Source organism: Rattus norvegicus, chromosome 12, assembly GCF_021556685.1.
Source record: "Rattus norvegicus strain SHRSP/BbbUtx chromosome 12, alternate assembly SHRSP_T2T, whole genome shotgun sequence".
Classification (NCBI taxonomy): domain Eukaryota; kingdom Metazoa; phylum Chordata; class Mammalia; order Rodentia; family Muridae; genus Rattus; species Rattus norvegicus.
In genome coordinates, this window is record NC_141545.1 from 14,019,235 (window position 1) to 14,037,185 (window position 17,951).

General features: G+C 47.9%; 1 protein-coding gene across 2 annotated transcripts in view; it reads left to right on the forward strand.

Annotated features, from left to right (window-relative positions):
* The window catches only part of Flt1 (Fms related receptor tyrosine kinase 1), a 173,375-nt gene extending 162,885 nt beyond the window's left edge, over nucleotides 1-10,490 (forward strand). For both annotated transcript variants that reach the window (XM_087579212.1, NM_019306.2), the window contains 5 exon segments: nucleotides 755-860; nucleotides 1,359-1,501; nucleotides 3,373-3,457; nucleotides 5,588-5,682; nucleotides 7,690-10,490. In XM_087579212.1, coding sequence (XP_087435338.1) covers nucleotides 755-860; nucleotides 1,359-1,501; nucleotides 3,373-3,457; nucleotides 5,588-5,682; nucleotides 7,690-7,885 — 625 coding nt within the window. In that variant the 3' untranslated portion in view covers nucleotides 7,886-10,490.
* The last annotated feature ends 7,461 nt before the right edge of the window (nucleotides 10,491-17,951 follow it).

Below are 17,951 nucleotides of genomic sequence, written 5' to 3' on the forward strand. Positions count from 1 at the left end.
AGAGAGAGGGAAAGGGGGGTGGGGAGGAGAGAGGAGAGAGAATAGGTAGAAGGTAAGGGGCTACTTTGTAATAATGGGGGCTTTGAGATTCTGGGCCAGCACTGAGAAGCCGCGCACCAGAGCCTCGCACACAGACGGAGGAGCGAAGGGAGACTGCTGTGCGTCGACCTGACTTGGAAATGATGTTACGTGGTGGACCTAGTGTCTTTACCGCTGGGTTCCACTGCAGAAGCTTCTCGGGGGAGTATAAGATCCCTTCCAAGACTCTCAGGACCATCCCCAGGAAGTCTGTGGACCTTCCCAAAGAAGGGCAAGGACTTCCCCCGAAGGAAGTGAGGGTCTCTCTATAAGGAAGATGCCACATGCTTACAAAGAAGCCAGGAGGAACCAACCTCCATCACAACTCAAGACTGATTTTAGCTTCGGGAACACCGTCCTCCTCCTGAGAGAGGAGGGTGCTCCACTTCACACCCAATCCTAAGTCCCCCTCTCTGATCTATAAGACTCAGTCTAGGTACCTAACGAACATGGGTCAGGGGTTCAGGAAGGTTAGTCTGTCATAGTATGTGCCCCTGCTAGCGGGACCTGACCCCCACAGACTGTTAAGTGGCAGTGCTAAAATATAAAGCCACATCACATGTTATAAAAAAAAATGTCTGGGATGAGAGGCAACAACCCTCCCATAAAAATGTGCAGGGCAGCCCATATAGATCCTGCCGTCCTCCAGCTTTCCCTGTGTGCTCTTCATCAACAGCTACCAAATCATGCTGGATTGCTGGCACAAAGACCCCAAAGAAAGGCCCCGGTTTGCTGAACTTGTGGAGAAGCTCGGTGACCTGCTTCAAGCCAATGTCCAACAGGTAAAGCAAAGTCTATGTGGATCAGAAGGCTGAGTGTGTTCCAGATTGGGAAAAAGAGGGATGAAATAGTGGTGTGTGTGTGTGTGTGTGTGTGTGTGTGTGTGTGTGTGTGTGTGTGTGAAAGAGAGAGAGAGAGAGAGAGGTTTATGTGTGTGAGACAGATGTGTTTGTGTGTGTGAGAGAGAAAAACTGTATGAGAGAGAAACTATTTGTGTGTGAGAGAGAAACTGTGTGTGTGTGTGTGTGTGTGTTGTGTGAGTGAGTGAGAGAGAGAGAGAGAGAGAGAGAGAGAGACAGACTTGTGTATGTATGTGTGAGAAACTGTGTGAGAAAAACTGTGTGATGAGAGGGATGTGTGTGTGTGTGTGAGAGAGAGAGAAAGAGAGAGAAAGAAGTAGGTGTGTGTGTGTGTGTGTGTGTGTGTGTGTGTGTGTGTGCGCGCGTGCGCGCTCATATACGAGTCCTTCCGACTTCTGAGGTTTACCTTTGGTATTTCAGGATGGTAAAGACTACATCCCCCTCAACGCCATACTGACTAGAAACAGTGGCTTCACATACTCAGTCCCCACCTTCTCAGAGGACTTTTTCAAGGATGGTTTCACAGATCCAAAGTTTCATTCTGGAAGCTCTGATGATGTGAGGTGAGTTTCTGTTCCTAGTTTTATTACAGAAAGAAGAGGGGACAAGGGAGGAAGGGAGTAGAGGAAGAAAAGGAAGAATTAGAGAAAAGAGAGAAGTGGGCATCTATTCTGCCCCCTGAATCAGCTGTTGTTAGCACTCTGCCATGTTTTATCTATATGTTCTGTAAGTTGGAGGGCTACAGATTTTCCTTTTTTCCTAAGCATAGAAAGGAATGAAGAATAAGATATTGTGTTTTCCCAAGTTACCTTTACTCTAGAACTGTAGCCTGATTTTCATGCCATCAACTGTGATTAAACCTATGTGAATCTATAAAATAAATCTAACCAAGAGTGTAGTACAGGACGGCAATCCCAGAAATCAGGAGGCTGAGGCAGGAAGATACAAGTTTAAAGCCAGCCTGGGTTACATAGTGAAACTGTGTCTCAGAAAAACAACAGCCAAGAAGAGGAGTCACATAAAGCTAAACAAAACCAGCCCCTTTCTGTTTTTTATTTTTCCATCTTGCATTACTATAGGGGAAACTGAACAGAATATGAAAGAACCAGTGGTCATGGGGGGTGCGCTGGCCAGCGCGAGTAGTTACTAGTTGGGTATAGAAGCTCATGCTACTCTCTGGCGCTGTGCTAGCATTTTGTACACATTGACAACTCGCCTGTACATCGATGTCTAAAATATCCTGCAAAGCACATATTATCTCTGACAAATGGGGACTTGTCAACTGCTGAGACGACAACTTAGCAAAATGTGTGACTATCAAATATCAGAATTGAGTTTGCAGCCCAGGGAGTCTAACCCTCTCTGACCCTCTCTGCCCAGGTTCCTAATGTAGTCTGGGTCCTTTTAGGACAGTTAGGCTGTCCTGGGAGCCTTCTAGTATCATTACCTGCAGAGGCCATAGCTCTCAGGCTTCACCTTGCTTCTGCTACTAAGGGAAGGGACAGCAGTTGGAAAACATGGACAGCCATCTGTAACAGGTTTGGAAGCGGACAACCTGGAGCTGTGAAGGTGGTGGGTTGATGTCAACTGCTCGTATCTGACACAGTCCAAGTGACTGAAGCCTCCAGACCAGTCGTCCAGTTTTAAATGAGAAAGCCTGGCTAGGGTAGTAATGGGGTGGACGGTGGGAGCAGAGAATCAGTAGGAATCTAGCCAAAGGGAGGACATTTGGACAGCGGTTTAACTGATGAGCAGGTTTGCCTGTGCACAGCCATCCCATGGGCTATCCCATCAGGTCTTTCCAGTAGCTGTCAATGAAAATTGGGAGGTGGTCATTGAGAAACCTCTCAAACTCTTCCCTCCCAGTCGGAGTTTCAGCCCAGAATATGCCAGGTGGAGCCTCCCCTCAGTTGTACACTTCTGTCAGCTGTGAAGTCTCAACAGGACATTTTGTCATCCATGTCCTTTTAGGAAGTTGACAGCAGTAAGTGATAAGATGAAGTCATGAAGGGGTATCTGCCCCTTATTTGTATCATTAAGACCCTTGGGCCAGGGGCTGGGGATTTAGCTCAGTGGTAGAGCGCTTACCTAGGAAGCGCAAAGCCCTGGGTTCGGTCCCCAGCTCAAAAAAAAAAAAAAAAAAAAAAAAAAAAAAAAAGACCCTTGGGCCAGATGAGGTCTCACAGCTCCTCTATGACTAGCATGATTTGATTCCATTGGAGTGGGCCCTTCCTGAAGACTACATGTAAAGTTGAATTGACTACGTGGAGGAAGTGACGTTACCCTGAGGGTCCCTAGAGCATATGAAGGAGTGAGTCTGAGCCGGTTGGTATTTTGGTTGCTAGGTGGGATCCACTCAAGTTCCAGAATGTGCTGATTCATCGAAGGAGTGTGCCTTTTCCTACCTTGATTATTCTTTCTACTTCTTCATTAGATACGTAAACGCTTTCAAATTCATGAGCCTGGAAAGAATCAAAACCTTTGAGGAGCTTTCACCAAATGCCACCTCCATGTTTGAAGTAAGTCATGACAATAACGACGCAGTACTTCCTGTCAGAAATCTCTCCCTGTCTAACACCTACCCCAAGGCAGTGCCTGGCCAGTGAGGGCCAGTGATCTGAAGAGGCCAAGGTTACAGTAGGGGGGAAGAATAGACGCCAGACTTCACTGTGCAGAGCTGATGTGAAAGAGAATGCCACAGTTTGAAGATCTCCTGGAGTTCATTCTAAAGCCATTCCATTCCACCAGCTCTCTAGAGGGGAAGAGGTGTGGCACAATGTGTGTTGCCTAGAATTCTTGTAGGCTAACAATGATGCACCCTTCTTTCTTTAAGAATATAAGATGTGTGAGTGACTGGGCCTTGAGATACAACAGAGGCCTTGTGCAGAAGTCTGAAAGAAGTCCACGTAGGCCCTAGGCCCCTTTAGCAGAAGGCTCTGCAGCTGAGCAGCCATGTTCCCACACAGACACACTGGGCAAAGCACACCAGAGTAACCTGGCCAACCAGCAGCTTCTGTCAGCAAGTCTATGGAAAGGCCCTTGAATGGAATTGAGTGGGCTCCTGAGACAAACACAGTGTCGTAATTCAAGAGGAGAAACCTTGAGGCTGGGAGCTGGAGAGATGGCACAGTCGTTAAGAGCACTGGTTGCTCTTCCAGACGATCCTAGTTTGGTTCCCAAAACCAATATGGTTGCTCACAGCCATCTGTAACTCTAGTTCCAGGGGACCTGAAGCCCTGACCTTGGGTACCTGGCATGCATGAAGTGCACATGCATGCAGGGGGAAAAAAAACCCCATATGTATAAGACCTGAACCTCATCAGACTCACAAAGGGTCATGGTGACTTCAAAATATAAAGGCATTTCATTGTAAGCAGTAGGATGCCGGGATAACGTAGTTAGAAATTTTGTGCGGTGGCTCAGTAGTTCAAGTCCCCGGAAATTTTGAGCCAACCTCAAAATTTCTCAAGTTTAGGCTAGCCCTAAAATGTGGCAAACGGTGACAGCACTTTCACTGCCCTGGTGTACAAACAACCCAGTAAGAGCCTCAGCGGGAGGCAGAAACAAAGTGGGACTCCACTTCCTGTTAACAGGATACAACACACCATAGTGACAGTAATGAAAAGCGAGTAGAGAACTCGATGATGACGGTGACTGAACCACACAGTTCCTGGAAACTGTGTCACATAGGGCATACGCCATATGCAAATATGCACACATGGCAAATGCCAGACTCTCTCCGAAAGAAAATTATTCCGCCACATCTATGATTTCCTTGAAATTTTACGTACAACATCAGAGTCCTAGCCAGGTACCAAAGTTAGTTTTAACATGATAATTTGCATACAGGATAATTTGCATATATAATTTGACATATGATAGTGAGTTTTACATGGAAAATACTAAGCAGTTACATACGATTTTCCATCCCAGGTATGTGTGTGTGTCTATGTGCATGCTGTGTGGACCTGCGTGCCTGCCCCGAAATGTATGTGTGGAGCCCATTGACCAAGGTTGGGTGTCTTTCTCAGTTGTTCATCTGACTGGGGTTTTGGTTAATTGATTGGTTTTTTTTTTTTTTTTTTTTGGTTCTTTTTTTTCGGAGCTGGGGACCGAACCCAGGGCCTTGTGCTTCCTAGGTAAGCGCTCTACCACTGAGCTAAATCCCCAGCCCCTAATTGATTGGTTTTTAAAGACGGGATCTTTCAGGGAATCAGGAGGTCACAGTTGGGCTAGACAGGCTGGCCAACAAGCTCCAGGAGCTACCTGTCTCCATCATCACCTCCCACCCCAAGGCCTGTGGTGACAGACATGGGTCACAATGCCTGACTTTGATGAGGACTTTGAGGTTCTCATGTGTGATTGGCAAGCACTTATTCCACCGAACCATCTCCTCAGACGCCATGATTTCCTTTTAATTTTCTTCACCTTCTAGAAGGGTCTCAAAGTTGCCCATAACAGGCACTGTTTTTCTGATGAGCTCAAAGATGCCAGGGCAAACAAAATGCTCAGTGCTGGTGGGCAGAGGCTGTGTTTGCTGAGGACAGCACTGGGCCACACCTCAGAGGTGCCTCCAATGTCTTCAGAGTCACCGAGGAGCCTGCCGGGCCAGGCAAGTGGGTCACCTCCCCCTTTCCTCCCTCCCACAGGACTATCATCTGGATACCAGCAGTCTGCTGACCTCCCCCTTGCTGAAGCGATTCACCTGGACTGAGACCAAGCCCAAGGCCTCAATGAAAATAGAGTAAGAAAGGGGGTGGGAGAGGGGGAGGGGAAGGGTGGGAGTTGGGGTGGAGGATGCCAGGAAAGAGGGCTTGTGGGTGAGATGTTTAAGGCTACCTGGCCTCCTGGTGTTTGGGCATGGTAGAAAAGCAACCACCCCCCCCAGAGGGACAAGAAAGGGGTCATAAAATTAAGACATATGAACCCCAGGTTCTGTGACAAGGAAGACTGGGGCTTCTTATAACAGGCAGGCTGAGCCTGAGAAATATGGGACCTTGGTGGAAAGGAGCCAGATGTGTCCAGCTGTGGAGGAAGGGTTGGGACGTGTTCACAGACTCACGAGACAACACTTCCCATTTCTGGTCCCTGGGCTAGCAGGGTCTACACAAGGAAGCACAGTCCTGTTTGTAACCTTGAGAATTCAAACTTCTACAATAAGGGTTTTCTGCATCCTGCTGAACCCATTACCCGCATCTCACTTGTAGATGTTCCCACAATCCCCTGGGGCTTGATCCATTGGGCAGTTCTTCCTTCCGTTCTGGGTCATTTCGGAATCACCAGGCCCGGGCTGTAGAGTGGACTGGTAGAGATGACCTCAGTGGTTCTCTATGCTGAAGGCTACCCAAGCCTGGCCACTTACCTTCCTACCCACCTACCTTTCCTGGCTCGAATGCCTGGCTCTCAGCTGTGGCAAAGAGCAGCACTGACTGCTCTTGCCGAGGACCCCATTTGACTCCCAGCACCCACGTGGTGGCCAGCAGCCAACTGTTAGCTCTAGTTCCAGGGCATCTGACACCCTCTTCTGGAGTCTGCAGGCACCAGGCACACGTGTGGGACACATAGATACAGGGGAGCACGACACCCACGCGCATAACAGAACACCAGGCTGCCAGTCCCGGTGCTGTAGTTGACTGAGCCTCAACTGAACTCCTACAAACCCCTCCAGTGATGGGATTTGCACAGTCCACCAGGCCACTGGAAAGACGGGCACTCCCAGGCAGATATTTGCCCTTTCCCTGTGATGAAGTCTCAAAAGAAGGCCCTGGTGTCAAAGTCACAGAGTAATGGATCTCAGTGTGTGCAAAGGAAAGAGTAGGCTGGCCGGTCTTTTGTTTCTTATTGAGGATCATGTGGGAGGAAAAGGGTGCAAACCCTAATTTATATCTTCTACCCTGCAATTAAAGATTAACGATCATAGCCAGGCCAGTCCAGGCCGGTCTACCTCCTGTGGCTCATGGGTTCTGTCCATCCTAGCTCTCACCAAACAGTAATTCCAACCCAACATTCCAGGGTGCAGATGCCTTTCTCCCTCCCATGTCCATCTTGGGCTCCTGTAATATATTGTACCCGAGTATAACAGACTCCTAGACCACGATGAGCTCAGGAAACACCTACGATGACTGTGTGTACAGTCCGTATTTCTTGAGACCATTAGCCACAGAGTGTGACTGAAGGAGGGATTTATTTCTAGAGGCCAGAAGCTAAAGTCAAGGTGTTGGCAGTGACGCACTCCCTTTGGGGGCTTTGTGGGAAGGGTCTCCTCCCACAGCATCATGCCTTCCTCAGTTGGGGCTGTCCTCAAGCCTTCGCTCTGGTTGGTTAGGACCACCATTTGTGTGTACACTGCACTGGACTCCACCTGGCTAATTCAGAACGAACTCCTCCTCTTTAAGCCTCAGTTTAATTGTAGAGTGGGTGGCAGGTTCCCAGGATTTGACCTGATATTGGGGGAAGGGCAGGCAGTCCCTATCCCCCAATTTAGCTGATCCCAGGAGCTAACAGGACAGGGCTGTTCCCAAGTCTTGTTTCCAGTGAGAATCCCATCTCGTCCAACGCTCCACTCCTAGCCACTCGTTCCACCCAGTGGCACCAAAGTAGCATGTATGTTTCGAACAAAGAACGTGGAACTAGAGACAGATGAGATTCTAGGACAGGTAAGGACAGGTGACCCATTTAAGTAGGCATTAGGCCTATCCCGGAAAATACCTGTAAGACGTTAGATCGATTGATTGTTTCTCTTTCTCTTTAGCCTGAGAATTACTAGTAAAAGCAAGGAGGCGGGGCTTTCCGATCTGCCCGGACCCAGCTTCTGCTTTTCCAGCTGTGGCCACATCAGGCCTGTGCGCCAGGAGGATGAAGACGACCCTGAGCTGGGGAAGGAATCCTGCTGCTCTCCGCCCCCAGACTACAACTCCGTGGTGTTGTACTCCTCCCCGCCTGCTTAGTGCTTCTCACAAGCCCCAGACAACAGCCTCTGACAGTATTATACATATATGAGTTTACACCTATTCCGCTCCTCGGGAGCCAGCTGCTTCTCGTGACTTTTAATCGTGCTTTTTGTTTTGTTTGTTGTCGCTGTTTTGACTAACAAGAATGTAACCCCCAGATAGAGCCACGTGAGGAAAACACTATTGTTCAATCCTCCTGTGACTCCACGTTAGAGAAATCCTTTCTAAGTCCCAACGGCTCGGCTCACCTGCTTCAACCCCCCAAAGCCTCAGGGTAACTTGGACAGGAAGGTGCTGGTGCCGCCCCGCCCACGCTGGCCATGGCCCCACCCACCCTCCCTGCAGCTGTGGGACCAGACCCAGTAAGTCATTAGCTCAGGGCAGCGTGCTCTGGGTCCCTTTCTGAGGAAAGGGAGAACAGCAAACGAGAGAGGCACAGGAAAAGGCCGTGGGCTGCATCCTGTGGAGCCGGTGCAGGAGAGGGCTCTGCTCTGCTACTTCAGTGACTTGTCACTTCTGGCCTCTGCTTTTTCAGGCCCCCTTCCAAGAGGTTACAGAGCAGAACGTGTGGGGTGTTTCCCAGACCAGGGGGCACATGTTCTCGGGAACCACAGTAAATCTTAAATCTTTTCCCGGGAGTCTTCTGTCTCTGTTCGCCATCCAAAGCACGTTTAGTATGTGTCAGTGAGGGTGGCGCTTGGCTCTGCGGCCATACCCACCATCAGTTTCTCTAGCGAGATGCACTGAGGTCAGACCCAAGCTTGGAGTCCTGACCTTAGCATACTGCTCACACGGGGTTAAGTGGTCCAGTTTGGCCTAGTAAGGTTGCCTACCAATGGGCTCAAAAGTCACCTTTTAAACAGGCTTCATTTCAAGTATTAATATACAGACAAGACACTTTTGCATTACCTTGCTTTATATAGTTAGCTATCCAGGGAAGCCGGGGTGACTTAAGAGTAATGGTCTAGAAAAGGGTTTTCTCTGTACCCAGACCCGGCTCGATGGGCTAAGACCTGGTAAGACAGAGTGGGTGCTCCATGTATAATCGCCAAACCACACACCTGAAGTTGGCACCTCACCGCCTTTTACTTCATCGTGTGTTTCCCCTTCTCAAGGCAGTCTGAGAGGAGCAGAATAGCATCAGCCCATGTTTGGTAAGCACTTTATGCTCCTCGACAGAACAGGCGGTGTTCTCTACGGCTCTCTCTACAGCTGCGACTCAGGTTAGTCAGTGAGCCATCAAAAGGAAAAAAAAATCTTTTCATCTGTTTCGGACCTTGCCTGGGGTCTAACAATGATGAGGACAGGGTAGAAAAGGGAAGACAGGGTAGAAAAGGGTGCCCTCTCTTTGGAGTCTAGAGATTGTGAGCCCTGGGTCTCTAAAATGGCTCTTAGAAGCTGTGTGTGCAAATTGAGGGGTGGGGTGGTCTGAGTGTTTAGGTCGTGTGCACCTGCTGGAGCCTCGCGGCTGGGCAGACGATGAATAGCTGCTTCGGGAGAGCGGACCACGCTTGACGCTAAGCTCTCTGCCCTGAACGGTAGCACGTGAGCCTGCTTCCCAGTGTACCACATCCTTGAGGTTCTTTGTCTGATGAGACTGGAGACTCAGCGCAAGCCCCATCAAGGTGGTCTGCAACCCACGGTGGCCAGGATTAGACACGAAAGAAAGGGCTTCCCCAGCCACACTGGAGATAAAGAAATCAGGTAGGGCCGGGCAAAGAAATCTTTGTTCAATTAGAAAAGCTCTTGTCCACTGCGGTGTGTAAATCAGGGATTAGACAGAGTCTACCAGAGAAACGGATGCTATAGCCAGCATCCTGTGATTTCTCAGCCAAATATCCAGCAATTAGAGGGGGATAGCCAGTCCTGTATTATTCCAATTTTAATCATCTAATTCTTAATCATTAAGATGCTTTAGTAAATGTCCCTTTTCCACAAAAGTAAAGAAAGCCTATTGGGATTCTCTGGTTCTGTTTAAGGACAGCTTTGGAGCCTATGGAAGTTGATTAGCCAGAAAAAAGGAAAGAAAGAAAGGAAGAAAGAAAATGGTTCCTCCTGAGTTTTTAAGGTAGGAAGAAAAATGGAAATCTATAAAGACAGCCATACCTAGGTGCACTGTGCCTGTTCACCAAAGCCAGCATTGGATGGTAAGAGTCTTGACAGTGACATTAAAACCCTTTGCCATTCAAGGCCAAGCAGTTGGAACTAAGGAAGAGCGAACATTTCTCCTAGTGTTTGGGACTCGCCCTGTGTGACTAGGGAGCTGAAGCCTCAGGCAAGTCTAAGCTAGCCCGAGGCGGATCCTTAGGAGACAGATCTGGTCGAACCCCGTTGCACAGGTCTTCGAGCAGTGAAGGGGGGGGGGCAGCTCAGTGAAGGGAGAGGGCACCTCTGACCCACAGTGGTAGGAACTGTACGTGTATGTGTGTATCTGTATGTTTTGTGCATAACTATTTAAAGAAACTGGAATTTTGAAGTTACTTTTATATGAGTCAAGATTATTTGCTACAGACCTGAGACATGATCTGGCCACACCTTTCTAGTCATGATGAATGTATTTCATATATTATCTTCATTTAATAAAATTAACTTTCAAAACCAAGTTGGTTTTATTGTTTGTTTTGTTTTTAAGTTTTTTTGGTAAGTGGGGTCAAAGGGGTGGGAGGAAGTCTTAGGTGTGCCTCTGGGTAGGTGGGGGACTGAATCCTGGGGCGGCTTATTAAATACCAATTATCAAGTATGGCTCGAGGAAGACTACAGCAAGCACTGTGGGAGCAAGGGCGTGCAACGCCCCACTAGTCCCACACTGGCTGCCTAGGCCACGAGATGCTGCACCCTGCACATGGCCCGTGAAACGCAAATTCGTAGAAGTCAATGCTATGGGATTCTCCAGGAGCAGAAGCAACAGAAGGAAATTATACCTACTTTAAAGGGACTTGTGATCCACTAGAGAAAGGCTGGGGGGGTGGAGGGGACGACGGGACAGCAGCACTTGCTGTCCTTGGAGAGGACCCAGTTACCAGCACAGCAACTTGAGACAGTCTGGAACTCCAGTTCCAGGGCACCCAATGCTTTCTCCTGTGGGAGATATATATGCATATATATGCACATATATGCATTATATATGCATGCAGACAGAACACTCATACACAGGAAACTAAAACAAAAATTAAGCAAAAAGCTGTCAAGTTGGTTTATGGAGTACGGGTCAGTAGTCCAATGACCACTGTCTTAAACCTAAGAGGTCAAGAACCCTGGCTGGTTCTTCGTCGCTGGGGCTGGAAGCTTGGGCAGTCGGAGCTGTGTAGTGGCTGTCTCACACCGAAGAGACCGACTTCCCGGTAGTCAGTCTACAAGGCCGTCTTCAGCCCATGTTGGCCACTGGGAAAAGCTTGGTCTCAGTGACAGAAAGCAGCAGCATCGACCACGTAAATTAACTCCCTGAGAAGGGAAAGCCAGGCAGGCGAAGGCTGAGTAATCTTTTCTTCTGAGTGCTTTTTATCTAGGCAACTACCAGAAAGTGGGCCTTCCCCAGGTCAATTAACGCAGTCAAGATAACCCCTCAACTGAGGCTCCCTGCTCAGGTGATTCTAAGGTGTGGCAAGTTGGTATTTAAAGCCAACCATCACAGACAACATGCCCAGAAATACCAAAATGAGTACCACCATGAAACCGGGACTGCCTCTGAAGAGCCCGCAATTAGAAACAGGCAGTCTCCCCTAAACACTAATTTTCAACTGATAAACAATTACCACAATTACAGGGTGTGTGTACTGTGTGCACGTGCAGATTAGAGGGGACATGCGAGAAGCAACGACAAAAGCATAGAACAAAAGAAATTCCCCCAAGAGGAGTGCTCCTGTTTAGCTGACTCCACTTGGCTCTGTGGCCTACCCCCTGGAAGGGAGACAATTCAGGCAGACATGTTTTTTATCATCTATCTGGCTGATATATAATATCCTGCACAGAGAGCTTGGAGGAACACAAGGAGAGGTGAGAAGTTCAACAAACATCCTTGGGTACAGAGGCAAGAAAGAATAAATGGCCAAGCTCAACAAACTTGTAAAAGACGTTTAGTCTTCAAGAATCTAAGTACAGGCCAGGCAGTGGTGGCCATGCCTTTAGTCCCAGCACATTAGCTTGTACTTCGGGGCCAGTTCGCCTTTCCCTGCAAGCATGCGTTTGCTCTCCATGCTGCATAGCTACTCCTTGAATCCTCTCTGGAAGACCTTTGCTGTTTCTGTATTCAAAGCAGGTAACTTCTCGAGTTTTCTTCTCACCCCTGAGTTTCACTGGGTGGTGGTGGTGCACACCTTTAATCCCAGCACTCAGGAGGCAGAGGCCGGTGGATCTCTGAGTTTGAGGCCAGCCTGGCAGCCTGGTGTACAGAGCTAATTCCAGGACAGCCAGAGCTACTCAGAGAAACTCTGTTGTCTCAGGGCTGGGGAAGGAATGTGAACTATTTTAAAGACCCTGGGTTTTGAGCTTACATGGTAGCCTGGGGGTGGGTGGGTTAAGAAAATGTCTGGTTTCATAACAAAGTCACTCTTTTGGGAAATGATTGAAAAATGTCTCAGGAGCCAGCCTTGTGTCAGAGCATAGATATTTTCTCATGACTCTGGGAAGTGACAGGACATTTGAGAATTCACTTCTTCAGCAGTGGGATGACCCGGCAATGTTTCTTAGACTTCCACAGCATGAAAACACATCTCCAGATTTGGGGCTTTCATAGATGAGGAATGCTAAAAAAAAATATGGGGATGGTCAGCTTTCAACTGTGAATTATGGACATTTAAGGGAGAAAGTAAGACAGCAAAAGCTAGACCCCAGATCGAACCCAATTTGGGATCAATGAGACCACCATTATGATTCACTGTGCTGCATACTGTCTGTGAACTTTTACATATATGGAAATGTGTGTGTGTGTGTATGTGTGTGTTTTTGTGTGCTGTCCTTCAGAAAAAACCGTTAAAAGAAAATACCCTACCATTTAGCACTTTTACTTTTGGAGACAGGATCTCATTATTGTAGTCTTAGCAAGCCTGGAATTATATAGACCAGGCTAGCCTAGAACTCACAGATGTTCTCATGCCTTTGCCCAAGCTCCACCTCTGGCCACCTAGCACCCATTTAAAAAGTGGGAAGGCTATGGTGGGGATGTGTCTCAGGCGTGGAGCCTCATACATGAAGGCTTGAATTCCATTGCCAACAGTACCAAAAAAAAAAAAAAACCAAAAACCAAAAAACAAAAAACCCCCCCAAAAAACAAACAAACAAACAAAAAAACCAGAAAAAACCCCAAGTAAAATTCAATACACGAAAGAAGATGAATTGTATTAGCAACACCTCTAAAATACACTGAGGCAGATGCTTGACTTATTTTGAGGTTACACCAAGAGAAACCCACAATGAATTGTTTTTTAAAAAACGATGTATTTGTACGTACGGCACTGTTCTACCTGGCTCTGTGTGTGTGATCCCTGGGAACTGGACAGCTGAGAGCTGCCCTGTGGGTGCTGGGAAGTGACTTGGGTCTTGGGTCTACTGGGACATGTAGAGAAGTTGTAAGAATTCTGAAGTCCCTCTCACATGTCCCCCACACCCACTGGCACCTGTGTCCATTTACCTAGCCTCCCCTTCCAATGGCTCACCCCAAGCACAATAGTGCTCTCGATGGGTCTTCCCACCAACTCCCCTCCATTTCCTGCTTCCTTTGGACAACACAGATAGATATCCGTCTCTCATCTCTCATCCCATTTTTCCCTTTGTCCTCCATGGCAGAACTCTGAATGGTTTTGCCTATGTAATTGGTTTCCAACTCCTCTCCCCACCTCTTTAAAACCAGCTCAACTGAGTGCTGCGGCAGGAGCCGTGTGCTCGCTCATACTTACGCTGTTCTGCAGAGGCTCCAGGTCAGCAGCCTGGTGGCTTAGTCCTCATCTGGTACCGCGGTACAGTTTCTGAAAAAAGTCTTTGGGGCTGAGGAAATGGCTGAGTTTGGTTAAAAACAAAACAACAACAGCAACAAAAGACTTGTTACACAAGGAGATCTGCAGCTTGCACCTAAGAGCCCAGCACAGAAGTGCATCTGTGACCCCAGAACTGCAGTGGAAGTGTTTGTGCAGAGACAGGTGGATGGCCCTGGGGCTTTGTGGCCAGTCAATCTAGCTGAATGGTGAGCTGCAGATCTACTGAGGAGCTGTCTGGTGGTCTGAATAATCATAGACCTAGTGGGTTCATATATTTGAATGTTTGGTCCTAGTTGCTGGGGTGGACCTCTTTGGGAAGGATTCGGAGGTGTGGCCTAGTTGGAGGATGTGTCAATGGGGGGGGGTGAGCTTTGAGTTTTCAACAGCACAAGCCATTCCTCATTAGCGTTTAGCTTTCTCTGCCTGTGCTTGTGGATCAAGATAAGCTCTCAGCTACTGCCCAGCGCCATGCCTGGCTGCCTGCTGCCTTGCTCTGCTTCCCAGTGGTCAGAGACTCTGAGCCTCTGAAACCGTAAGCCCTTGATAAACTCCTCTGGAAGTTGCCTTCATCGTGGGGTCTTAACACAGTGATAGACAAGTAACTAAGACACCCTGCCTCTAGATGGATGGGTGGGAGCGGGGAGCAGGCAGGCTGGTGAGATGGCTCAGCAGTAAAGAGCACTGGATGCTTATACAGAAGCCGAGTTCAATTTCCAGCACCCACGTGGACACTCACAACAGCACCTCCAGTTCGAGGGAATCTGAGGCTCTTTCCTAGCCTCCACAAAAACCAAGTACATACATGGTACACACGTGCAAACACACACACACACACACACACACACACAGAAGCAAAAATTCATATACGTAAAAATAAAATATTTAATATTAGCTTAAAATATAAGGCTGAGTGTGATAAAAGACATGGCCTCTGAACATGCACACGTGTGGACAAGCACACTCACTCATACATGTATAACACACACATTTTCTTTCTGCTGCTGCGGCTACAATAGCTTGACAAAAGCAGCTTAGGGGAGGAGTCTTTTCACTCACAATTCCAAGTTATAGCCCACTCCAAGGAGTCAAGGTGGTAGAAAGGTGAAAAGGGCTAGTTAGATACCATGTAGTCAAGAGCAGAGATAACTAGCTACATGCATGCTACATGCTTGGACATGTTCAGCTCCACTTCATTTCTTGAGACAGTTTGAGACCCTGGCCTATAGAATGGTGCTGCCCAAAGTGACCTCCATTTTCTTACCAATTAGCTTAAGACAACAGGCTGTACAAACCTGTCCATTGACAGGTCTACAAACCAGTCCAATGAAGGCAGTACCTCCAGGAGACCCGCAGTATTTTCAATGAGAAGGACTCCCAGGCTCATATTTGAATGCTTTCTCTGCCTGGATCAAGGTTAAGCTCTCAGCCGCTGCTCCAGCACCATGCCTACTTGCCTGCCTCCATACCCTGAGGGTCATGCTCTGGAATCACGAGCCACAAATGAAAATGTTATGCTTTTAAAAGTTGCTTGGTCTTGGCACTTTGCAGAAACTATAGAAAAGTAACTGGGATAAGACCGTCTTCTTAAGTGATTCAAGGGCTGACCCTGACCATTAACATTAATGGTCACGTTGTCCATAAATACGATCACGAACCCACTCTTGGCCAACTTAACGCACATCTCTTTAAAACTGTAATTCTCTAGCACATGTGGTGACACTTGAGTTCAAACCTTCAGGAGGCATCGGTAGGTAGATCTCTGAGAGCTCTAGGCCACCTGGTCTATACGGAGAGTGAAACTCCACCTTGAGAGTAACCAAGTCAGTAACTTTCCTTCAGTGAAAAGCTTTTGTGTTTCATGGCACTGACCTCACTTCCTCCGATCCAATTTTTACTTTAATTTCATTTCGGTTTTGAAAAAATATCCTGGCAAAAAGCAGCATAGGAGGGGAAGACCTTATTTGGCTTACGATTTCAGCCATCATTGGGGAAAGTCAAGATGTGTGCATGCACCCACTGTGTGTGTGTGTGTGTGTGTGTGTGTGTATGCGTGTCTCCACTTTGATTTCAGGAAATATTCCCTTCTCCCCTTTCTCCTTTGTCTCTGGCTAGCTGAACCTCACTTTTCTGACTTTTGAACACTGCTCTGGGGCTCTGGCTGGGAGCTTCAACTAGGCTCAGCACCCCAATCACCACCATGACTTTAACTGGCAACTGTCCGATGAGGATCTTCAATGCACAGATCAGTCCTGGGCCTTGAACTCCAAATGCCACTATGCTAAGCTGCTGTTTCCTCTCACTGCTCTGAGCCTATCTTTCAGCTGGCCTAAACAGTGCTTACATTCCTCTCAGTCTTTCCTAAGTCCCCTTTCCTCAGGGACAGCACTGGGACAGCACTGTATACCATGACTTGGTGGCCTATTTTCTGCCTACCTCTTGTTACACGCTCTCCAAACGCTTCACTACGTGCCAGGCCATGGGAAGGTGCTGAGATACAGTCTCGGCAGAGCCCTGCATTCAGACAGGCCAGCTCCTGCCGTGTGACTCACTCAGTCAAGCTCCAAAGTTAAACTTACTGTCATTCCTGATGTGCCAGCCCAAGTCCCTGGCCCACAGAATCTGAGACAGGGTATGTGTACCATTAGGCTTGGTGCAAAACAGTCAGCCAGTACAATGTGTAAAAATCTCAGGCTCCAGGACAAACTCTTAATTGTCCCATTCCCAGATCCCTCTGCCCCTATTAAAACCCCGACACTTAGAAATCTTCTAGCCATCCCAAAGCTCATTTTCTTCTTCTTCATCCTATGCTGGTGCTGCTTTCAAAGTACAACCAGAATCCTACACTGTGCACCTTCTCTGGGCCACCCTGGCCAGATGCTTTCTTTCCCCTCTAAAACCTCTTCCCTGGTCCGTCTTAGACACGCTAGCTAGAATGATCTTTAAGTGTGTCACATTCCTCTTCTGCTCACGACTGTCCAGCAGCCCCTCCAATGAGGGCAGAAGGCAAAACAGATGATCCACAAGTCCAATGCTTGTCTTTCCTAGGAGCTTCCCAAGGTCTTGACTGTCTGCCCCAGCTGCATTTGTCTTTTCTGTCCTGCGACACTGCTGCACTTGCCTGTGGGACTGGCAACCCCACGTCCTTCAAGTCCTTGCTCACATCAGCTTAGCAAGACCTCTGTGCCAGGCCACCCTCTGAAACTGCATCATGTCTGGAGGGGCAAACATGGCCAGGTAAATGAGAATTACAGGTAATCTTTCTGGTATTAATGTTTCCCATGCAAAAGGCGTATGCCAAAAATGTTTATACTCTCGAATATTTAGATTCAACTATTTGCTAAATCTGGCAAATAACTCGTTCTCCTAACCACAATTAACTTCTAAATACTACATTACAGTTGCCAGTATCTAAGGGGAATGGTTTCTAGTGTCCTCTCACCCCAACCAAAACCCTTTACTCTTCTGTATAGTTTAGAGCATGCCTAGAAGACTCAATGTAAATGCAACAAAAATAACTGTCCATGTTATTACAAGGAGAAACGGAAGCTCCAAGCATTAGGAAAGTGTCTTCTCTTTTAGTGTTGAGAACTAGGCTTGACATACACTGATAGTCAGTTAGTATCTGATGAGTGAATTCTAGTCCATTCCACTGTGGCTCTGAGGGTGAGCTGCTTGGCCAAAGTCACAGAGGGCTCGAGGTGCTCAGCAGTGGGGCCAATACTCCCACCCTGGTCTTCTGCAGCTAGCTGGATTCTTACCCACCTTGTCACACTGCTTGTTAGCAAGATTTAAAACCAGCCTTTGTCCTTCTACCCCAGTAGTCCGTGTGGAGGGAGATCTCCTCTGTGGGTTTGTGTTAAACTGGGAGAACGATGTGCTGCCCCAGAGCTGTTCGACTGCAGGGTGAGGAAAAGGGGAGCAGTACCACTGTGTGTGTCCCAGGTCACCAAGTGGACCACTGACCAGGCTTTAACGTCACAAAAACACCTTCCAAACTAGTGTCCACTCTCGCCCCTATCCGGATCCACAAATAGCTACACATTTCTTTTTATATGAAAGCTCCCCTCTTCTACTGTCAGGCCATCTGCCAGTCC